Source organism: Ammospiza nelsoni, chromosome Z (assembly GCF_027579445.1).
Source record: "Ammospiza nelsoni isolate bAmmNel1 chromosome Z, bAmmNel1.pri, whole genome shotgun sequence".
NCBI lineage: Eukaryota > Metazoa > Chordata > Aves > Passeriformes > Passerellidae > Ammospiza > Ammospiza nelsoni.
This window is the reverse complement of record NC_080669.1, coordinates 26,645,286-26,661,173: the sequence shown is the minus strand read 5'-3', so window position 1 is coordinate 26,661,173 and position 15,888 is coordinate 26,645,286. Positions and strand designations below refer to the sequence as shown.

The following is a 15,888-nucleotide window of genomic DNA, read 5'->3' as shown; positions in this document are numbered from 1 at the left end:
GATCTAACCAGAAAGATAAATTTAAAACAAACTGAAAGCTAAATTCTTTAGCTTTACAGTAGAGAGCCTGCAGTAACTACTTGGAAGCACAGCTTATTCTCCAAAGGACTTTGGTGCTCTCAGAAGCTTGGTTATCACCTAGGCACAAGCTTTAAACATGCATACGCACACATGCACATTTCTGTGCGTGCAGAGTTACAGTGTACGCCTCATGTAGCAGCAAAGCCCACATATATTTCCACTGCCTTGCAGCCACATATACTGCTAAAGAAATGCTGCATTCCTTCAATGCATTTGTTTGTACATCATGAGGAGCTCATTCACAGATGCTGCACTCAGAAAGGACCCCATGAACAAGCACCTCTCTTATAACAGCAAATGCAGAGACAAAAGAAGCAGTGTCCCTGGTGATCAGATTTTTTTGTCCTTCAGGTGTTAACTTGTCCCTGAAATGTTTGTAAAAAATACTAATAATTAAAGAATAAAAAAAAACCCAAAAGCGAAACAGTTTAGGAACTCAAGTGTTTAAAAGCAAGGCAGTGCACTTGAAAGCACTCCTGAAAGCATAAAGGCCTTCAAAGTAACAAGCACATACACACAAGAAAAACCCCAAACCAACCAAACAAGAAGCCTACCATCCTATTTTAAAATTATTAAAATGAACAGCTTCAAGTTTCTAAATAAAATAGCACAAACCAAAAATTAAAACCAAACAGACAACCTGTCCAGTCAGAACTTCAGGTTTCAGCTTTCAGTATTCAACTGCATGGTTAAACCAACATACTACAGAAGACTTATTTTAAGCCTCATTTAAAATATTTTTAAATGTTCATCTTACTAAAGGTAAAACTTCAACCATGTGTTGAAGGTATATCTCAAGAGTACTTCATAAAAGATAATGAAAATGTAACTCAACACCACTACATTTAAAAAAAAAAGCTAACTCCTTTCCTAGGTTCATTTTAAGACTAAATCATACATAAAACAGCATCCAAGAAGCCTGTATCAGCTACCAGGCTGCTAGTCCTCCTCCAGAATTTCCTAAAATTATACCTCTAGTTCAAGATGTTCTTTATTTTCGAAAGTATATGAGTGCTTTAAAAGATTTCTTACAGGCATGCCAAAAATCTTTGCTTAGAGTAATACCCAGAAGCTAAAAATATTGCAGCAAGGGTGGAACTACACATTTATTTGCTCCCCAGCTCCAAATATATACTAAAAAGTGACCAACCTGGCACTCATCTTGAGCTTAAATCAGTACCCAGCACTGGTCTGATGGAATAAACTCCTCAAAGCTGGCAATTCTTGGTACAATTTTAATACAAGAGGTACTTCAAGTACTTTGTGTCATTCCATGCAATGAAGTAACTAAATAAAAACATATTGCAGAGAATATGGTACAGCAGCATATGCTGATGATGAGTTAATATATGCCTTCTCACATAAGAACTGAAAAGAGCTGGCAAGCGCTTTCGTAATGAGAAGCATAAAATAAAGCAAAAAGACTTCAAATGGTCCAGCTACATTTTATGCCTAGTTGTCTACCTGAAAAAAACTCCCAAGAAAAATACAAACTGGAAGAGTAGCTAGGAAGCTTATTCTTCTAAAAAAAAAGACATATCCTACTGTAGTATTCCACTAGATTTCAAGAGTACATTTTATAAGTTTTTATTTCAAATAATTTTTGTAACTCCCTCAGTTTACAACTTCCAGCCTCTCTCTTTTGTGAGCATTTTCTATTTAAGTAGAAATATGTCTTTTGATCTCAAAAGATGTGAAGCTGGAAAGTCAAAGTCAGGAAAGTTATCTCTGTGAGATTTTTCTGAGTTGGGTTCAGAAGAGACACAAAGAATAGTCCAGAACAAGTAACAAAACCCATCTACACTGGGGGTCAAGAGGGAGCAGGAGGAAACAACTTGTGGACTGTCTGTGTCTGAGAAAACTAAACACACTTTCAGTAACCCTCTACTATTCCATTTCAACTAACATTAATCTTCAGAAAGGCTATAGGACAGTTTAACAAAACTATTAGCCAAAGCATGACCCATTACCACAATCAGATCTGTACATGTAAAATACAGTTATTTTAGAACTTGTCAGAAAAACTTTGAAAGCATAGGTAATTCTGGAAATATCTATAGAAACAAATGCTTCCTGTGTGATTAGGTTTACTTGATTTTAAGATAAAGTAGAAAGCTCTCAGAAAATAAAAGTAAACATAAGTGTTTCATCTTGCTTTGCTTCATAAATTCACTTAAAGTTGGCACTAATGCATTTATTCATCTGTTATTCTCATTCTAAAAATCAAGCTTATTCTTTGTACAATAACAGAGCACTGTAAAGACTGATGATCTGATGAGTTTAAATGAGATATGTCTACAACAGTTGTGCCACGATTGCATCAGCTCATGACAAACACTCTTTTAAACACTTGAACACCTAGACTTCTGCAGTAGAAATCTGTGGAAGTACCACCTACATATATACAATATCACAAACGTCTTGAGAAAATACTTCCAACAAAATTAAAGCAAACTTGAGGGAAAAAAATCCAACATGGTCAGCTTTAAACATTCAGAGACACTGAGACATGGGTCAGGATACCCATATGCAGAACTAAATACACATTTCTAATAGTTTAGGAACTTTTTTTCTTCTTGTCTGTGGGATCCTTTAGTAAGTCAAACAAGAACTTACTATTAGAGGAAAAGTTTTTAAATACTTGCTTTAAGAATATTCAAACATTTGCAACTGACTCAAAAACGGTTAGCTAGCCATTCAGTCCTCTAAACAAAGGGCTGCTGTTAGATAAAAATACATTGGAAGGAAGGTGTAGCCATGCATTTTTCATACCAGGGACATGAAAATATGCCCCAGAAAATAAGCAACTTGGTAACTCAGCACCAAGTCACAATTACACAGCTGTAAAACTCCAAAATGGCACAAGTAATATTTCCACTTGGGGCAGGGCAGAAAACACAGGACACTAAACCTGAAAACGAGACAGGAATGTAAGAGACCTTAGCACTCAACCAGGTGAGAAATGGCCCTCCTAACTTGGCTCCATGTATCAGATGCCCTCATACAGTGGACCACAGCCATAGGTTTGTGTGTTCTTCTGCACATTACATGGTAGCTATGGGAATGCTATCCATCACAACAAGGATACCAGAAAAGGTATCTCCAGCTCTTGCTGTTGTGCTGAGCCACATGAAGAAACACCTATGACTCAGAAACATGCAAGTATCAGGAGTGACTCTGCTTTCTCACCACGACTTTCCTCAACTTCCCAGCCAAGCTGATGATGACAGGATCAAGAAGAGCTTAGAAGACAAGGAATCCCCAGGATATATGAAGACAAGAGAGGCAGGGCCCTCAGGCCCTCCCAAATTCCCCACATAAAAGAGCAAATGAATGACAGGAGGTTATGTAGAAAGCCATAGGAAAAAAAAAAAAAAGCAGGAAATCTGCACAGCACAGTCAGGGCTGGCAGCTGAAGTGAGGACCAGGCAGAGGCATACAGGGCAAGAGTAACGACCCAACTTGGCACCATGGCTAAAGCAACAGGATATGCATTTAAGGATTTACAATTATTTGTAGCATGGGCACACAGAAACACTATACTACAATATTATGATTTTTCTAAATGGGTGAGAATCACATAAAGTAAAGAAATTTGATATGTTCAGTTAACATCACCAATCAGGTAGATGTTGGTAGCAAAGAGTTAAGGCAGCACACAAGCAATCCTCTATCAGAAAATGTCCATTTATGCAAGAAGTTCTAAGGCCTCTGGGATCATCTGATTTCTCTTCATATACACTTAGAGACCCCTACTGCAGGCGTCCACTCTTCTACGCATTTTTATCCTAGGATCACTGATGTTTTCTTAAAGTATTGGCTGCAATTATGTAACTACCTCATGTCACTGTCTGAATTCAACAACTTAACTGGGGGTGGAGCATAGCTGCTTCAAGACTGATCATTTCAGTACCTAACATGAGCAAAACACCATCCTACCATCAAAGGCACCCATGCCTCTAATGCTTCTGTTTGGTGCAGTGTTGAACTCAAAGCTTAGTACAGATCTTCACCAAAGAGAGAGATAATGCCTCAAATGACAGATTAAAATACAACAGGAAGGAAGTCTTAGACTAAAACAGAAAATATAAAGTATTTTTAGAAGAAGAGACATAAACTGGTTTACAAAGTTCTAGTACCACCAGACAGTCAATATACCAATGCACTGTAAAGGAAAAGTTTCTGAGTGCACAGCTTGATCCAAAGAGGCATTTTCCCATGACATTTACTGCAATATTTACTGTAACTACTGGGAATCAAAAACAAATAGGATAATTGAGAGCTTTTTAGTAAAAGAATGTTGCAGTAATGAGACTGTATTCTATGGCCGTCCTTGAACTTTGGAAACGAAGGAGAAAAAAGGAAAAACAGATATATCATTTATGTGGACTACTTGTATGTACTAAGTACCATATTTTCTTTCAACATCAACCTACACAATACCAAAGGAACGCTACTGTATGGGATGCTTTGGAGGAATGTAGTTTTTAACTCTAAAGTGAACATAAAGATAATCCTTATGAGTCTCTTCTACCTTAAGATACTGCATCATTTTCATCCATAGAAAGGGAGAAAAGGCTACAAAAAGAAAATATTTGCAAGCATTTGAATATATGTTACAAATACATCAATGAATTGTCTTTAGACAATTTTTATGTCGCATTTGACAACTTTTATTTTCTAAAAAAACACATTGTCTAACAGTATTTACACCCTGACAAAGTCTTCTTCAATTGTTATAGCCACTTGTTTCATACACAGCATTTTTTTTAGTCATTTTATGGAACTACACTATTTGATCTGTTCAAATCTCAGGTTATAAATTATAAAATGGTCTTCTGAAACCCAAAATATATTTTTTAAAGGCGGGGGGGGGTGTGGTGTGGGGGGGGGGAAGCAAGGGGGAAGGGAAGAGAGATAAAGCAATTCAGCCTTTATTTCAAATCGTCCTCTATACTCAAATCCCAAAACAAGGAAGTACACAGCATCTTAGCTTTTTAGGTATATTTTTGTTTTAAAATAATTGAAAACATATGACTCACTAAAATCAAGCTAATTTCTTCATTCCTTTAAAATAAAAACATTTGAAAGCTTCAAAATTAGTGGAAGTGAATGATAGCTTGAAATATAGATTCTGAAAACAAATCAAAAGGCCTGATTTGGGAAAGCAGAAGATGCTATGACCTTACAAAAATGAACAGACTTTGTTTTACAGAGATACTTTGGACAAATTTGTCAGGTTTATTGTACCTCAATCATTACAGCATCATCAAAACTAAGGGTAAATTAAAACATAATTGAAAAAATATACCAGAACAAGAGTGGATCTTCTGTAGAAAGACAATGATCTATCCAAAATACACTTCTAGCAGATACCTTCTCATGAAGCAAGGAAATGGACTAGATTTAGGCTACAGTTCAGCTGTTGCTTTCGGACAATTTGAATCTAAGCTGCGGTCAAGATAGCAGTTCAACACTTTGCTAGTCCTTTATTCCTGTCTAGGACCACCTCTTTTTCTCCTGATGCTCATGCTCAGCAAAGTGGACTCTCCCCTGTTCCAGCCCACCACAGGGCTGCCCAAGTCCAGCAGAACAGGACAGCAACAAAAACCAGACACTAACTCGAGTGTCCTCCTCCTTCTGTCCTCCATTTTTCACAAGGACCCTAAAAACACTGTCATTAGATTCCCTCTCTCAGCAACCTAATGACTAATTCTTTATTTGGAGTGCAGGAGCCCCATCAGCAGACACAGAGAGAGGCTCATCGCCTCAGTTGTGAGTCACTTGGTATGTGGGAGTCCCAGTCTTTAGACCTGGCTTCAAATCTGGCAGAACTAGAATTTAACTCTAGAAAGCTGAAAACATAAGAATGGCTCACTGCAGGACCACAAATATCTTCTTATCTTATTCATTCTTGCAACAAAAAGTAAAATTAAAAAAACCCAAAATTTAAAAAACCACCAAAATAAAAACCAAAAACAAAGTTGTTACCCTCTTCTTGTCAGCAAGCTTATTATGCATATAAGCTACCACATGCTTCTGGCTAGCCCTAAGTAGCAGCAGAACAAACTCTGACAGGCAGCTAGTCAACTACACCAGCTAAGCCACACAGAAAAGATCAAGCATTTCAGGTTTTCTCAGCAACTCTTTGACTTTCCAATCCAGTTCTTATAAAAGAAATCTAGAAAAAATCTAGAGGCAACAGTGATTCAACTCTTCCGGAGTTAAAAAGCTCCCATGAATTTTAATGTAACTGTTTCCAGCTTACACTGATCTTCACAAATACATACAAAATACAAATTATTTATCTTACTAAAATCAACTAAGTTCATAATAATCTTGCAGCTCAACAGGACTCAGTTTATTACTTACATAGAACAAGAGGACAAAAGTGCAACTGGCTATACAGGAAGTCCTGATCCCAATCTTAGATTTTGTGCACATGTATCTGAAGGAATATTCCCCTTCTAGCACATTGAGAGTGTTTCTGATCTAACACAGGAATGAAAAAGCACACAGAAACTGTTTCAGTGCCCCAGGGAAAAATATTACTCTTTTCACCAAATAATCTAGCAATCTGCAACACACAGATCTGCTCGGGTGGAGTATCATACTGTTGTACAGCACCAACTATGCCAAAGCACAAATGCAGCTTCTCTTTCCAGACATCTCATTTCACTCCTTCCCATCTAAATAGGTTTAATGCTGGGATAACATCCTAAGCAGCTTTGTCTTAATCATCTGCATTTTCTCAAGCAGCTTCTGCACTGGCAACAAAGATTCTTCAGAATCAGCCAGAAATACTGGTCAGAAAGTAGTGGGGACTATGGCAATGCCCAACACATTTTTTCTTTTATTCTCTATTACATAGACCTAGGTCCTTCAAGAGCAACTGACAACCAAGACTGGTGTCACTATTCCAGATCTCATACAAGCATGAGTTTTTTTCAAAAAGTTTTTTTTCAGGTCTCAATCCTACCATGAAAAACTGAGCTTCTGGGCAGCCATATAAACCAGTCTCCAAAACTGTATTTTTTTTGTTCCATCCCCAGAAAGATCAGTGCTTGGAGCCAACACTTCCTGACATTCAACATCAAAATACATTATAACCATGGTGACAATATTATCAGTTTTCTTCCACAGATTTCTCCCCAAGTCAAGCCATAAAAACAAAACCAAAACCCCTTCCATGATACAACTGTCAAGGCAGAATCTTAATGCTGCCACCTGATACAGATCAGCAAGCATCACATGCCCATAACGGCTGGAAAATAGCTTTGTACAGACACAGCCCAAACGCATCAGAGTGTACGAGTAGGCTGAAGATGTACCACGCAATTTGGATGTCGGATCAGGAACCACCAGTCCTATATAGTTCTACATGGATTTCCATCAACATCATAAATGCCTTCTCTTCTCTGCCAGAGTCACAGGTATATTATTTCACAGTAGCATTTACAACACATAATGAAGTAGGCTCGAAAAGCATCTTTCTATTCTAAAGTAGATTTGCCCCTCTAAGATTTCTACCTAATTAGTACCAAGCATGCCGCATTTTCTTTTGTTCATCTGTTTACATACACTGAAACCTACCAAAAACATTTATAAATGGTCACCTTTTCCTGGGCCATTCAGAAAAACGCTGCTACACAAAATTTTTTTTTCTGACTTTTTGACACTAAATATCACATAGCCTCTTTCTGTGGCCCATTTAAATGGATTTTTCCTGATTAATGGAGGGGGTGCCACAAGAGCAAGCACATATTAATATTAAATAACTGGTCAAAATAAGTGAAATAATATTTATCATATTAGGTTTCACCCTTTACCCTTTCTTGTAGTTGTATGCTCAGCCTATTTTTATCTATGAAGATAGCCTTGCAAATAAAAGTACAAAAAAAAAAGACAAACCCAGCCAAACAACACCTATTTCTCCTTTTGTAAATAACAAACTTGAGTAAGATACATCTGGGTAATTAAGAAAATACAGACCATTCTTCAAATGCTACAATGTACTTTAAGAGACTGAGATGCAGAGCAAACAGATATGCTTCATGCTTACCTAAACTTGAAAAGATCTGCTTAAAACAATCTGTCATGAACAGTATGTATACCAAATGCAACAGCTTCCTGTCAAGGATTGTTTCGAAACCCTCTAGGTAATGCTCTAGCAACTTACAGCATAGCAACGCTTACAACATGGCTGCAGTAAATTGTCACCAATGAAAACTGTAGGACACAAGTAGAAATAAATATGATTACAGCAATATGCTGTGAATGTTTTCCTCTCTTTTTTCCTTACAGTCTCTAGTTCACATCCTGATGCAAGCACTGGAAGATAATTATGGTGGAAAGAGATTGCAGATACAGCTACTTACCTTGCAAGATGAAAAACTCTGTAAACAAACAGCACACTGCTAATTTATACTGTCACTTACCTCATAGGACCAAACGCACTGAGTTCCTCCAAACCTCCGGACACACCTGCCCACTTCCACATCCTCATGAGTGGTGTACATTTCTCGAAGGCATTCACCTATATGTGGCACCATCCTCCGGAGAACTTCCCGGCTGAAGATCATTCCTGGCCCTCCCATGCAGAAATTTTCTCCAGGCTCCAGTCCGAGTTTTCCGAGTTCTTCAATATTACCCAGACCAGTCTGCCCCAAATAGAGAGGTTTACTGCTGTTCAGTGAGCGAAGAAACTCCTCCAATTTTTCACCTGAAAAAAAAAAGACAAGATTTACTGTTATTTGTCTGACTACTCTGCCAGCCATCTCTTTTCCTGTACTTCAAAGTTTTATAAAAAATGTAACAGGTACCCGAGTCAGAGGAAAGGACTTCCAAAGCAATATCCCAGACCTCACAGAAAAAACATCCTTGAACAAGTTAACAGTTTTTTTTAAATTAACATTACAATGACATTTTCCTTCCAGCCACAAGCTGGAATATGGCCAGAACTTAATTTTTGACTATGAACTTGTTCTGTTCAAACAATACTGATGGAAAGCGTTTGCTAGTATAGAAGTCCCTAAAGTTGGACAATTTGGACACTATAGTTCCAGGCTGGGAAGGAAAGGGAGGTGATGGGAAATACCAGGTAAGATTTATTACATTAATTTTAGAAAATACCAGAGCCAATCTAAATTAACTAGGAAAATCAGGTTTGATTACAGACTAATTCTTGAAAAGAAAATAAAACTCTTGTTAGTTTCAAATAGTTCCAGTACTACAATATTTATCATCACTTAGTTAGTTATTTTAGGAAATTTTAATATTTATTTGAAATTAAAAGTTTCTGGATTGATTTAATTTGGTACCATGTAATTAGTTAAACACAGGTTCAGTACTCCATCGAAATGAGCTCAAAGAAAACACAACTTTAGCCTGCAACTGAATGTATATACATATACACATGTGTAAGTCTGCAAATATTTGACAGGTGAATGACAGCTGATGAGCAGGAAGCCTATTAAACGATTCAAAAATTAAGTGACAAACAGGGATGGGTACAGCCACCACCAATGAACTTACAACAGTGTAAGCAACCAATCTCACAACCTGGGCTTATGCTTTCAACTTCAGCTTCCCTTTCGTAAGCGCGGGACACGGCACAAACAATGCTAGCCTCAAGCGCAGACCAAAAGGAAGAAGGCTGCAGAACATCACGTCCTAACGTTGCTGTGAAACTCGCACGGGAGCAGGGCTGGTGCTTCCCGGAGCCGCTCTCTGCACGGAACAGCAGCTTCACCGGGAGCCCGCGGCGACGGCGCTCGCCCAGCCCGGGGTCGAGGCAGGCGGGGAGCTGGCACCGGCGACAGCAGCGCTCCCCACGAGTCCTGCACCGACTCCACCGGGGGGCCGGGGCGCGGCGCGACCTCCAGACACGCCGCGGTCGGGTGGCGAGTCCTGCAGTGCCCGCAGCCCGCCGCGCCCGGTCAGACGGTACCCTCTCCGCCGGACCACAGCGGAGGCTCGTCCGCAGGATCGCCACGGAAGCGAGGGAGGGGACGGCACAACCGGGACCACACACCCATGCAAAGGACCGCTCACCGAGCCCCGCGCGGTCCAACCCGCAGTTCTGGCTCTCCAGTGAGTCGCGGCCTCCGCAGAGACGGCCCGGGCCGGGCACGCCGGGGCTCCCTCGGGGATGGGGCGGCTCCCCGTACCCCGCACACTGGGGCTGGAAGCAAACGCCAGCGGGGCGGCGGCAGGTCGAGGCGCCCCATGCTCTCCCCGCCCCAGGCGGGAACCGACCCACGGGGGGACTCCGACGGGCTCCCAGACACCGCTCCCCTTCCTCCCTGCCTCCCGCCGGCGGGATGTGCCCCGATCACCTTTTATGTAGACGTCGTCGTCCGCCCGCATGAACCACTCGTACTTGTCCAGGTAGTGGTCGTGCATGTACTTGATCATCATGAAGGACTTCTTTTGAGGCGGGTAAGAGTCGTCCACTCCCGGCAGGGCAACGACGGGCAGCGGGGGCATCCCGGGGGGCGCGGCGGAGCCCTGGCTGGAGAAGAACTCCACGCGGCCCGGCACCGAGGGCGCCCACGTCCGCTGCGCCGCCACCGCCCGACTGTCCAGGTACTTCTGGGCCGTCATCACCCCCACGTAGAGAAAGTTGCGGGGCTTGGTGCACCCCTGGGCGCCCCCCCAGTCCCCGCTGCCGTTGTGGCTGCCGCCAGGCCGGCCGCTCCGCTTCTCGCCGCCTTCGTCCTCCTCCTCCGGCTCCCCTTCCCCGCCGGCAGCGGGGCTGGAGACTGTGCCCTCCGCCGCCGCCGGCGGCAGCTCCCAGGGGCTGCTCCTGAAACTCGTGCCGCCCAGGACCGCCGCTGCCCCCGGCGGCGCCTGCTGCCCGCCCGCCGCCGCCGCGCCCCGGGCCGCCCCCGGCCCCGCCGCGCGGCCGTAGTAGGAGCAGAGGCTGGCGCCGCGCCGCTTCTTCTCGCTGAGCTCGGCCACTCTAGGGGCGATGAGCCAGGAGGCGGCGGTGAAACCCAGCACCAGCCCCAGCACCACGCTCAGCCAGGGTCTCCGGGATCGCGCTGCCATGTCGCGGGAGGGGCGGCTCCCGGAGCAGCGCTACCGCCGCCGGCGTCCCGCTGGAGGCGACCCCGGTCCCGCGGCGGCCTCAAGCGCGGCGTCTCCCGCCGCGGGTCCCTGCCCCGCCGCGGCGGCCTCGGGCGGCTGCGCTGCTCCCGAGTCAAACTTCTGCGGGCGGCAGGGCGGCGGAGCAAGAGCGGCGGCGCCTCCGCTCCGCTGGCACCTTGTCCCCGCCGCGGCTGGTCCCTCCCTGCCCCTCCCACCGCTCAGCCTCCTCCGCCCCGGCCCCCGCGCTGCGCCCGCCGCCTTCCTCCGCGGCTGCCGAGCGCCTCACTCCGGAGAGCGCCGCCGGCGCCCCAGCTGCGGCGGAGAAGCGGCGGAGAAGCGGCCGGCGCCGCCGCTCCGGAAGGAAACGATTTTTTTAGATGCCTCTCGCGGATCACCCGCGCCGCGGCCTCGACACCCGAACCGGCCCCGCCGCCCGCTGGCGACCCTCCTGCCCGCCGGGGCGGGGGCAGGGCCGGGGCCGCCCGCCGGGCGGTGCGGAAGGGTGGGGCGCGGTGGGGCTGTCCCCCCCCGGCAGCCGCGCTTAGCTCTGGGTGCCCCGGTGCGTCCCGGACCCGCTGTGGTAGCGGGCGAGGCCGGGGTCTCAACAGCGGCCGCGGCTCGGCACCCTCCGAGGGCGGCCGCGGGGCGTTCCGCCCGGTCGTCTCCTCCAGAGATTGTGGAGAGCAGATCGTGGAAGGCACCCGGTCCGGGGTGTCGTGTCGGGAGGAGGGATGCCCTCTCCGCTGCCTCCGCTCTAGCCTGTGCCTTCTGCCCTCGACAGTTAACAACTCCCCAGCTAAAAGTGCCTTTTACTGTGGCGTGGATTCCCACGGCCTGAGTATATCATTATTTTAGTAGTGTTAGTATTATTGGTATTGTTAATATTGCTTTGGTTCTCATGAGCTCCAAGATCCTGGAGCATTGCTTCTTCATCCTCCTGACCTCTGGGTAACCTCTGGGTAACAGCGCTGTCCACAGTCCAGGATGACTGGCAGCAGCAATTAAACGTTAAGGATACTGTGGCTACAGGGACAGTTTTAATTCTGAAGTTTAAGGTTGCCTGCATATGCTCCATATTTGTATGAATCCCTTATTTAATTGTGCAAGATGTCTATCTCCAACAAAAGGCATAAATTGCTCTTCACATCCATACATCTTTTCACTGAAATACATCAATACAACAGATCCAGTAACATATATTTACAAGTTTTCAGGAAAACCACCCATTTTGTGGCTCATCTGTGAATTTGCCTATCACTTCTTGTGACTTTATCAATTGTTAGACATATGTCAGGGTGGGGGGAGGAGTATGGAGGCTGGTGCTCTGTGATGTTAGTAAAAGTATGCAAATAGTGAGAAAAAATTGTCAAGCCTTTTTGGAAAATGATACCGCTTTACGCACCTAAAAAGCGAGTATACTCTGCATAGTCTTTAGCTGTGAAGAGGTCACTTATTGAAGTAATTTGCAGTTTTTCCATGTGACTGGCCACATGCAGTGAGCAGGCTGCATGCTCTTTGTGGTTTTGAGATGTGGAAGCATCAGGCTCAGGAAGCATACTCTATGGCTTCCCCAGAACTGAGTGTCCTTTCCAAACAGACCATGGTTAATTTCCTCCCCATGTGCACACAGGCTGTCACCACTAAAAACAACAGCCCAAGCGTTGTGTCTGGACTAAGGATCACTACCCGAGATGTTGTGTGAGCAACAAGGTAGCAAGCAGATCCTGAGTCTTCCCCAAGCTATTAACAGACGAGCTAAGTGGAGAGGATGTCCTCCAGAAAGGCGTTAAATGGCATTGGGAATTACCGGTGTTATGAGAGTCTCAGCTTTCTGTATGAGCCTTGCATTTTAAAATACAATCTCCCATCCCTCCCCCCCGGCTGCTTGCAAACAGTTGGGAGTTTCTGAGCCACGGTGAGTCATGTGCAGTACAATCTCCTTGAGACCTTCGCAGCCCCATCATAATAATGGTGTCCTAAATTTTCAGACAGCTTACTGCTCTGGGGCTGCAGAGGTACAATGTATGACACTTAGCCACTTCCCTTGCTTATGCATATACAGTCAGTGTCAGCTGCACCAGCTCCTCAGATCTGGCACTCTTTGTCACAAAAAGAGCAGGTAAACCCATGAGAGGTGATTATAAAGCCCTTTACACACTTCTGAGTTGAAAATGGACCGCAAGTTGTTGTGTATTGTCAAAATAATTTATAACGTGTGTATCTACCTGCATTTGCATTTTTAGTTCAATATTATTCCGCTGTTTTGATACACTGCAGAGAAATCTGTTGAAGGTTTGAGGGATTTAATGGACACATGTAGATAGGACCACTTTTATAGGAGCAATGGTGGCATCTAGTGGTTAACAATAACAGTCCTGCACCCGTGTTGAGAAAGCCTTTAAAAATCATGTAAAGGTCATCTAAAACACCATATGTATTCATAGCAGCCATAGGTGAAAAGCACTGACTAAATCTGGCTGTCCTTTAGGTGTTCCATTAGAAAGTTAAGAAAGAATAATGGCTGAAGGCCATTTTCAAAACAACACCAACAAAAAAAGCCTCAAAAAGTGGTGAGAAGTAGATATATTTGATGCAAGAAAGGGGAAATTTAAGATTGTTGTATATTAATTATTGAAAGGACTGGAGCTATTTCTATAACTATTCAGACAAATCTGAAAAATTTGCAATAGGGTGGCAGTGCTCAAATCCAAAACAAAATCTTTTCCACTACTTTTCCACTTTCATTCTTTAAAGTATCCCCACAAATGAGCAAATAACTCCCTTTTAGGTGTGTGAGATTAAAAACTAATTAGAGCATTTGGCTCTAAGTGATGGAAAATTATGTGCCCAGCCCACAAAAATAGCTCATATCAGAGCTAGCACAGCCACCTGCAAAAGATAAAGAAATATCAATTGTCTTTGTAGAGAAAACTTACAGGAACTCCAAGCTTTAAATTCCCCTTGGGCATTTGGTTTCATTAGGGAGGCATACAGACATCATTTACAGAGCAGTAGTTGTAATTGCCAAACATCCTATAACATTTTTGTAAGCATATATTTATTCGTTGATACACCTGGGTAATCATATGCGTTAATTGTATCTTAACAAATAAATAGTCTTTAGTCTTTATTATAATGTTCCAAAACTCCTCAGGGTTTATGGCTGAGTTTGGTATTTTTACATTGTGTTTGCATTATTGCAACATCTGGCTCTATAACCATTTGCATTTTTATGCACCGTTTTATTTTGAAAGGTAATTATATGTCCAATCTATTAACCTTCACAAGCATCTGACTGAATGTGGTTAAAGCCTTTTCAATTGTTTTTACTGGGCACTGGACACAGCCACATCTCAGATGAACATGCCCCTTTCTTTCAAGAGAGATCAGCGACTTAAATCCTTAAGATCTGTCTTGGTTTGAAAGCAAGTGTCTGCCATGGAAGGTGGGAACCTCCCTTGGAACGGAAAAAAAAATTAACCCCTTCCCTCTGAATTGCTATAACTTAGAAATAAAGGTGCCTTCAGGCAGATATGGGAAAAGGAACAGTTCTTTACTAGTATATATTTGTGTAATAAGGCAAAAAACCAACGACAGAGGCAACAAAAAGAACCAGAAGAACAAAACACCTCTGAGGAAACTGGTTGACTTTTTCCTCCCTTCTTGGCAGTCTGCCTGGGAGGAAGTGAGTTTTGGTGGGACCAGGGAAAGTGACATCCCAATTGGCAGCACCCTCCTCTACCTGTGGAAACCCTTGGTCAGCATAGCTCACTACCTCTGTCTATACAAGGCAGTGCAATTTATTTAAAGAATATCAGACTTGCTGGGTTTTCAAACTGAAGTTGGTATGGTTCAGTTAAGGCTAAATATCTCATGCAATCCCTTTTCATGTGTCCTGCGAAGCAGTGCTTGGGAAGTGATTCCCAACTGCCAGTGCTACAGGAAGCATCCCTCTGAGGGGGGAGAGGCTCATGGATCCCAGCTCAGGTACAGAGAGTAGCAAGCTGCACCCTTCTCCTTCCTCCTCCTCCTCGCAGCAACATCTTTTTTTTCTTGTAAGTATCAGTAGTAATTGTTTCTTGGAAACAGATGGGACAAAATTCCATGAGAGAAAAAAACAAAACCAATAATCCTAATCCCCAACACAGTTTTACCAGAATTTCCTTGCAGAGAAATTAGACATAGTGCAGCAGGAGGCCAACTGCAATATCTTGCTCCTCCACTACTGTCCACAGGGCCAATTCTGATGCTCATGTATTCAGTCCTGTTCCAGACTGAGATCAGTGAAGTGCAACAGTTATTACTAAAAACAAAACCTTTATATCTTCTAGAATTATTTGCAGTTCTAAAAATCCATCAGTAGTTAAAATTATAGATTCAAGATGATTTCACAACATTACCTATTAGTAAACCCATATTTTATTCTGGGAAAACAAACAAACTACACGATCTGCAATTTAATTAAAGTTTGGAGCTTCATACTCAAATTTAAATTAAAAAAAAAATTTAAATTATATTATAGACTATGCTGGGAAATCTGTACTTCTGAAAATCCGTTTAGATTTAACATTTTCTTCATTATTTATAAAAAAATATTATTACACCAAAGTTTACATGGGCAATTTATGTGTAAATTTGTTTAACCTGCTTTATTTTACTCTTATTTCAAACTGCTTGTCTTGTCTGTACTTTGTAGTTGTTTTCCTGTCTTCTTAG

The 15,888-nt window shown here is 43.2% G+C and overlaps 1 protein-coding gene across 2 annotated transcripts in view; it reads right to left on the bottom strand.

The window, feature by feature from the left end:
• CHSY3 (chondroitin sulfate synthase 3) overlaps positions 1-11,133 on the bottom strand; it is a 142,341-nt gene extending 131,208 nt beyond the window's left edge. The window contains exons 1-3 of one of the 2 annotated variants that reach the window (XM_059492260.1): positions 10,912-11,133; positions 10,419-10,725; positions 8,520-8,803 (exon numbers count right to left, since the gene is read on the bottom strand). In XM_059492260.1, coding sequence (XP_059348243.1) covers positions 8,520-8,803; positions 10,419-10,725; positions 10,912-11,133 — 813 coding nt within the window. Of the gene's footprint in view, positions 1-8,519; positions 8,804-10,418 lie in introns of both variants that reach the window. The other variant, XM_059492259.1, reaches the window with a different exon arrangement.
• Between the last annotated feature and the right edge of the window lie 4,755 nt (positions 11,134-15,888).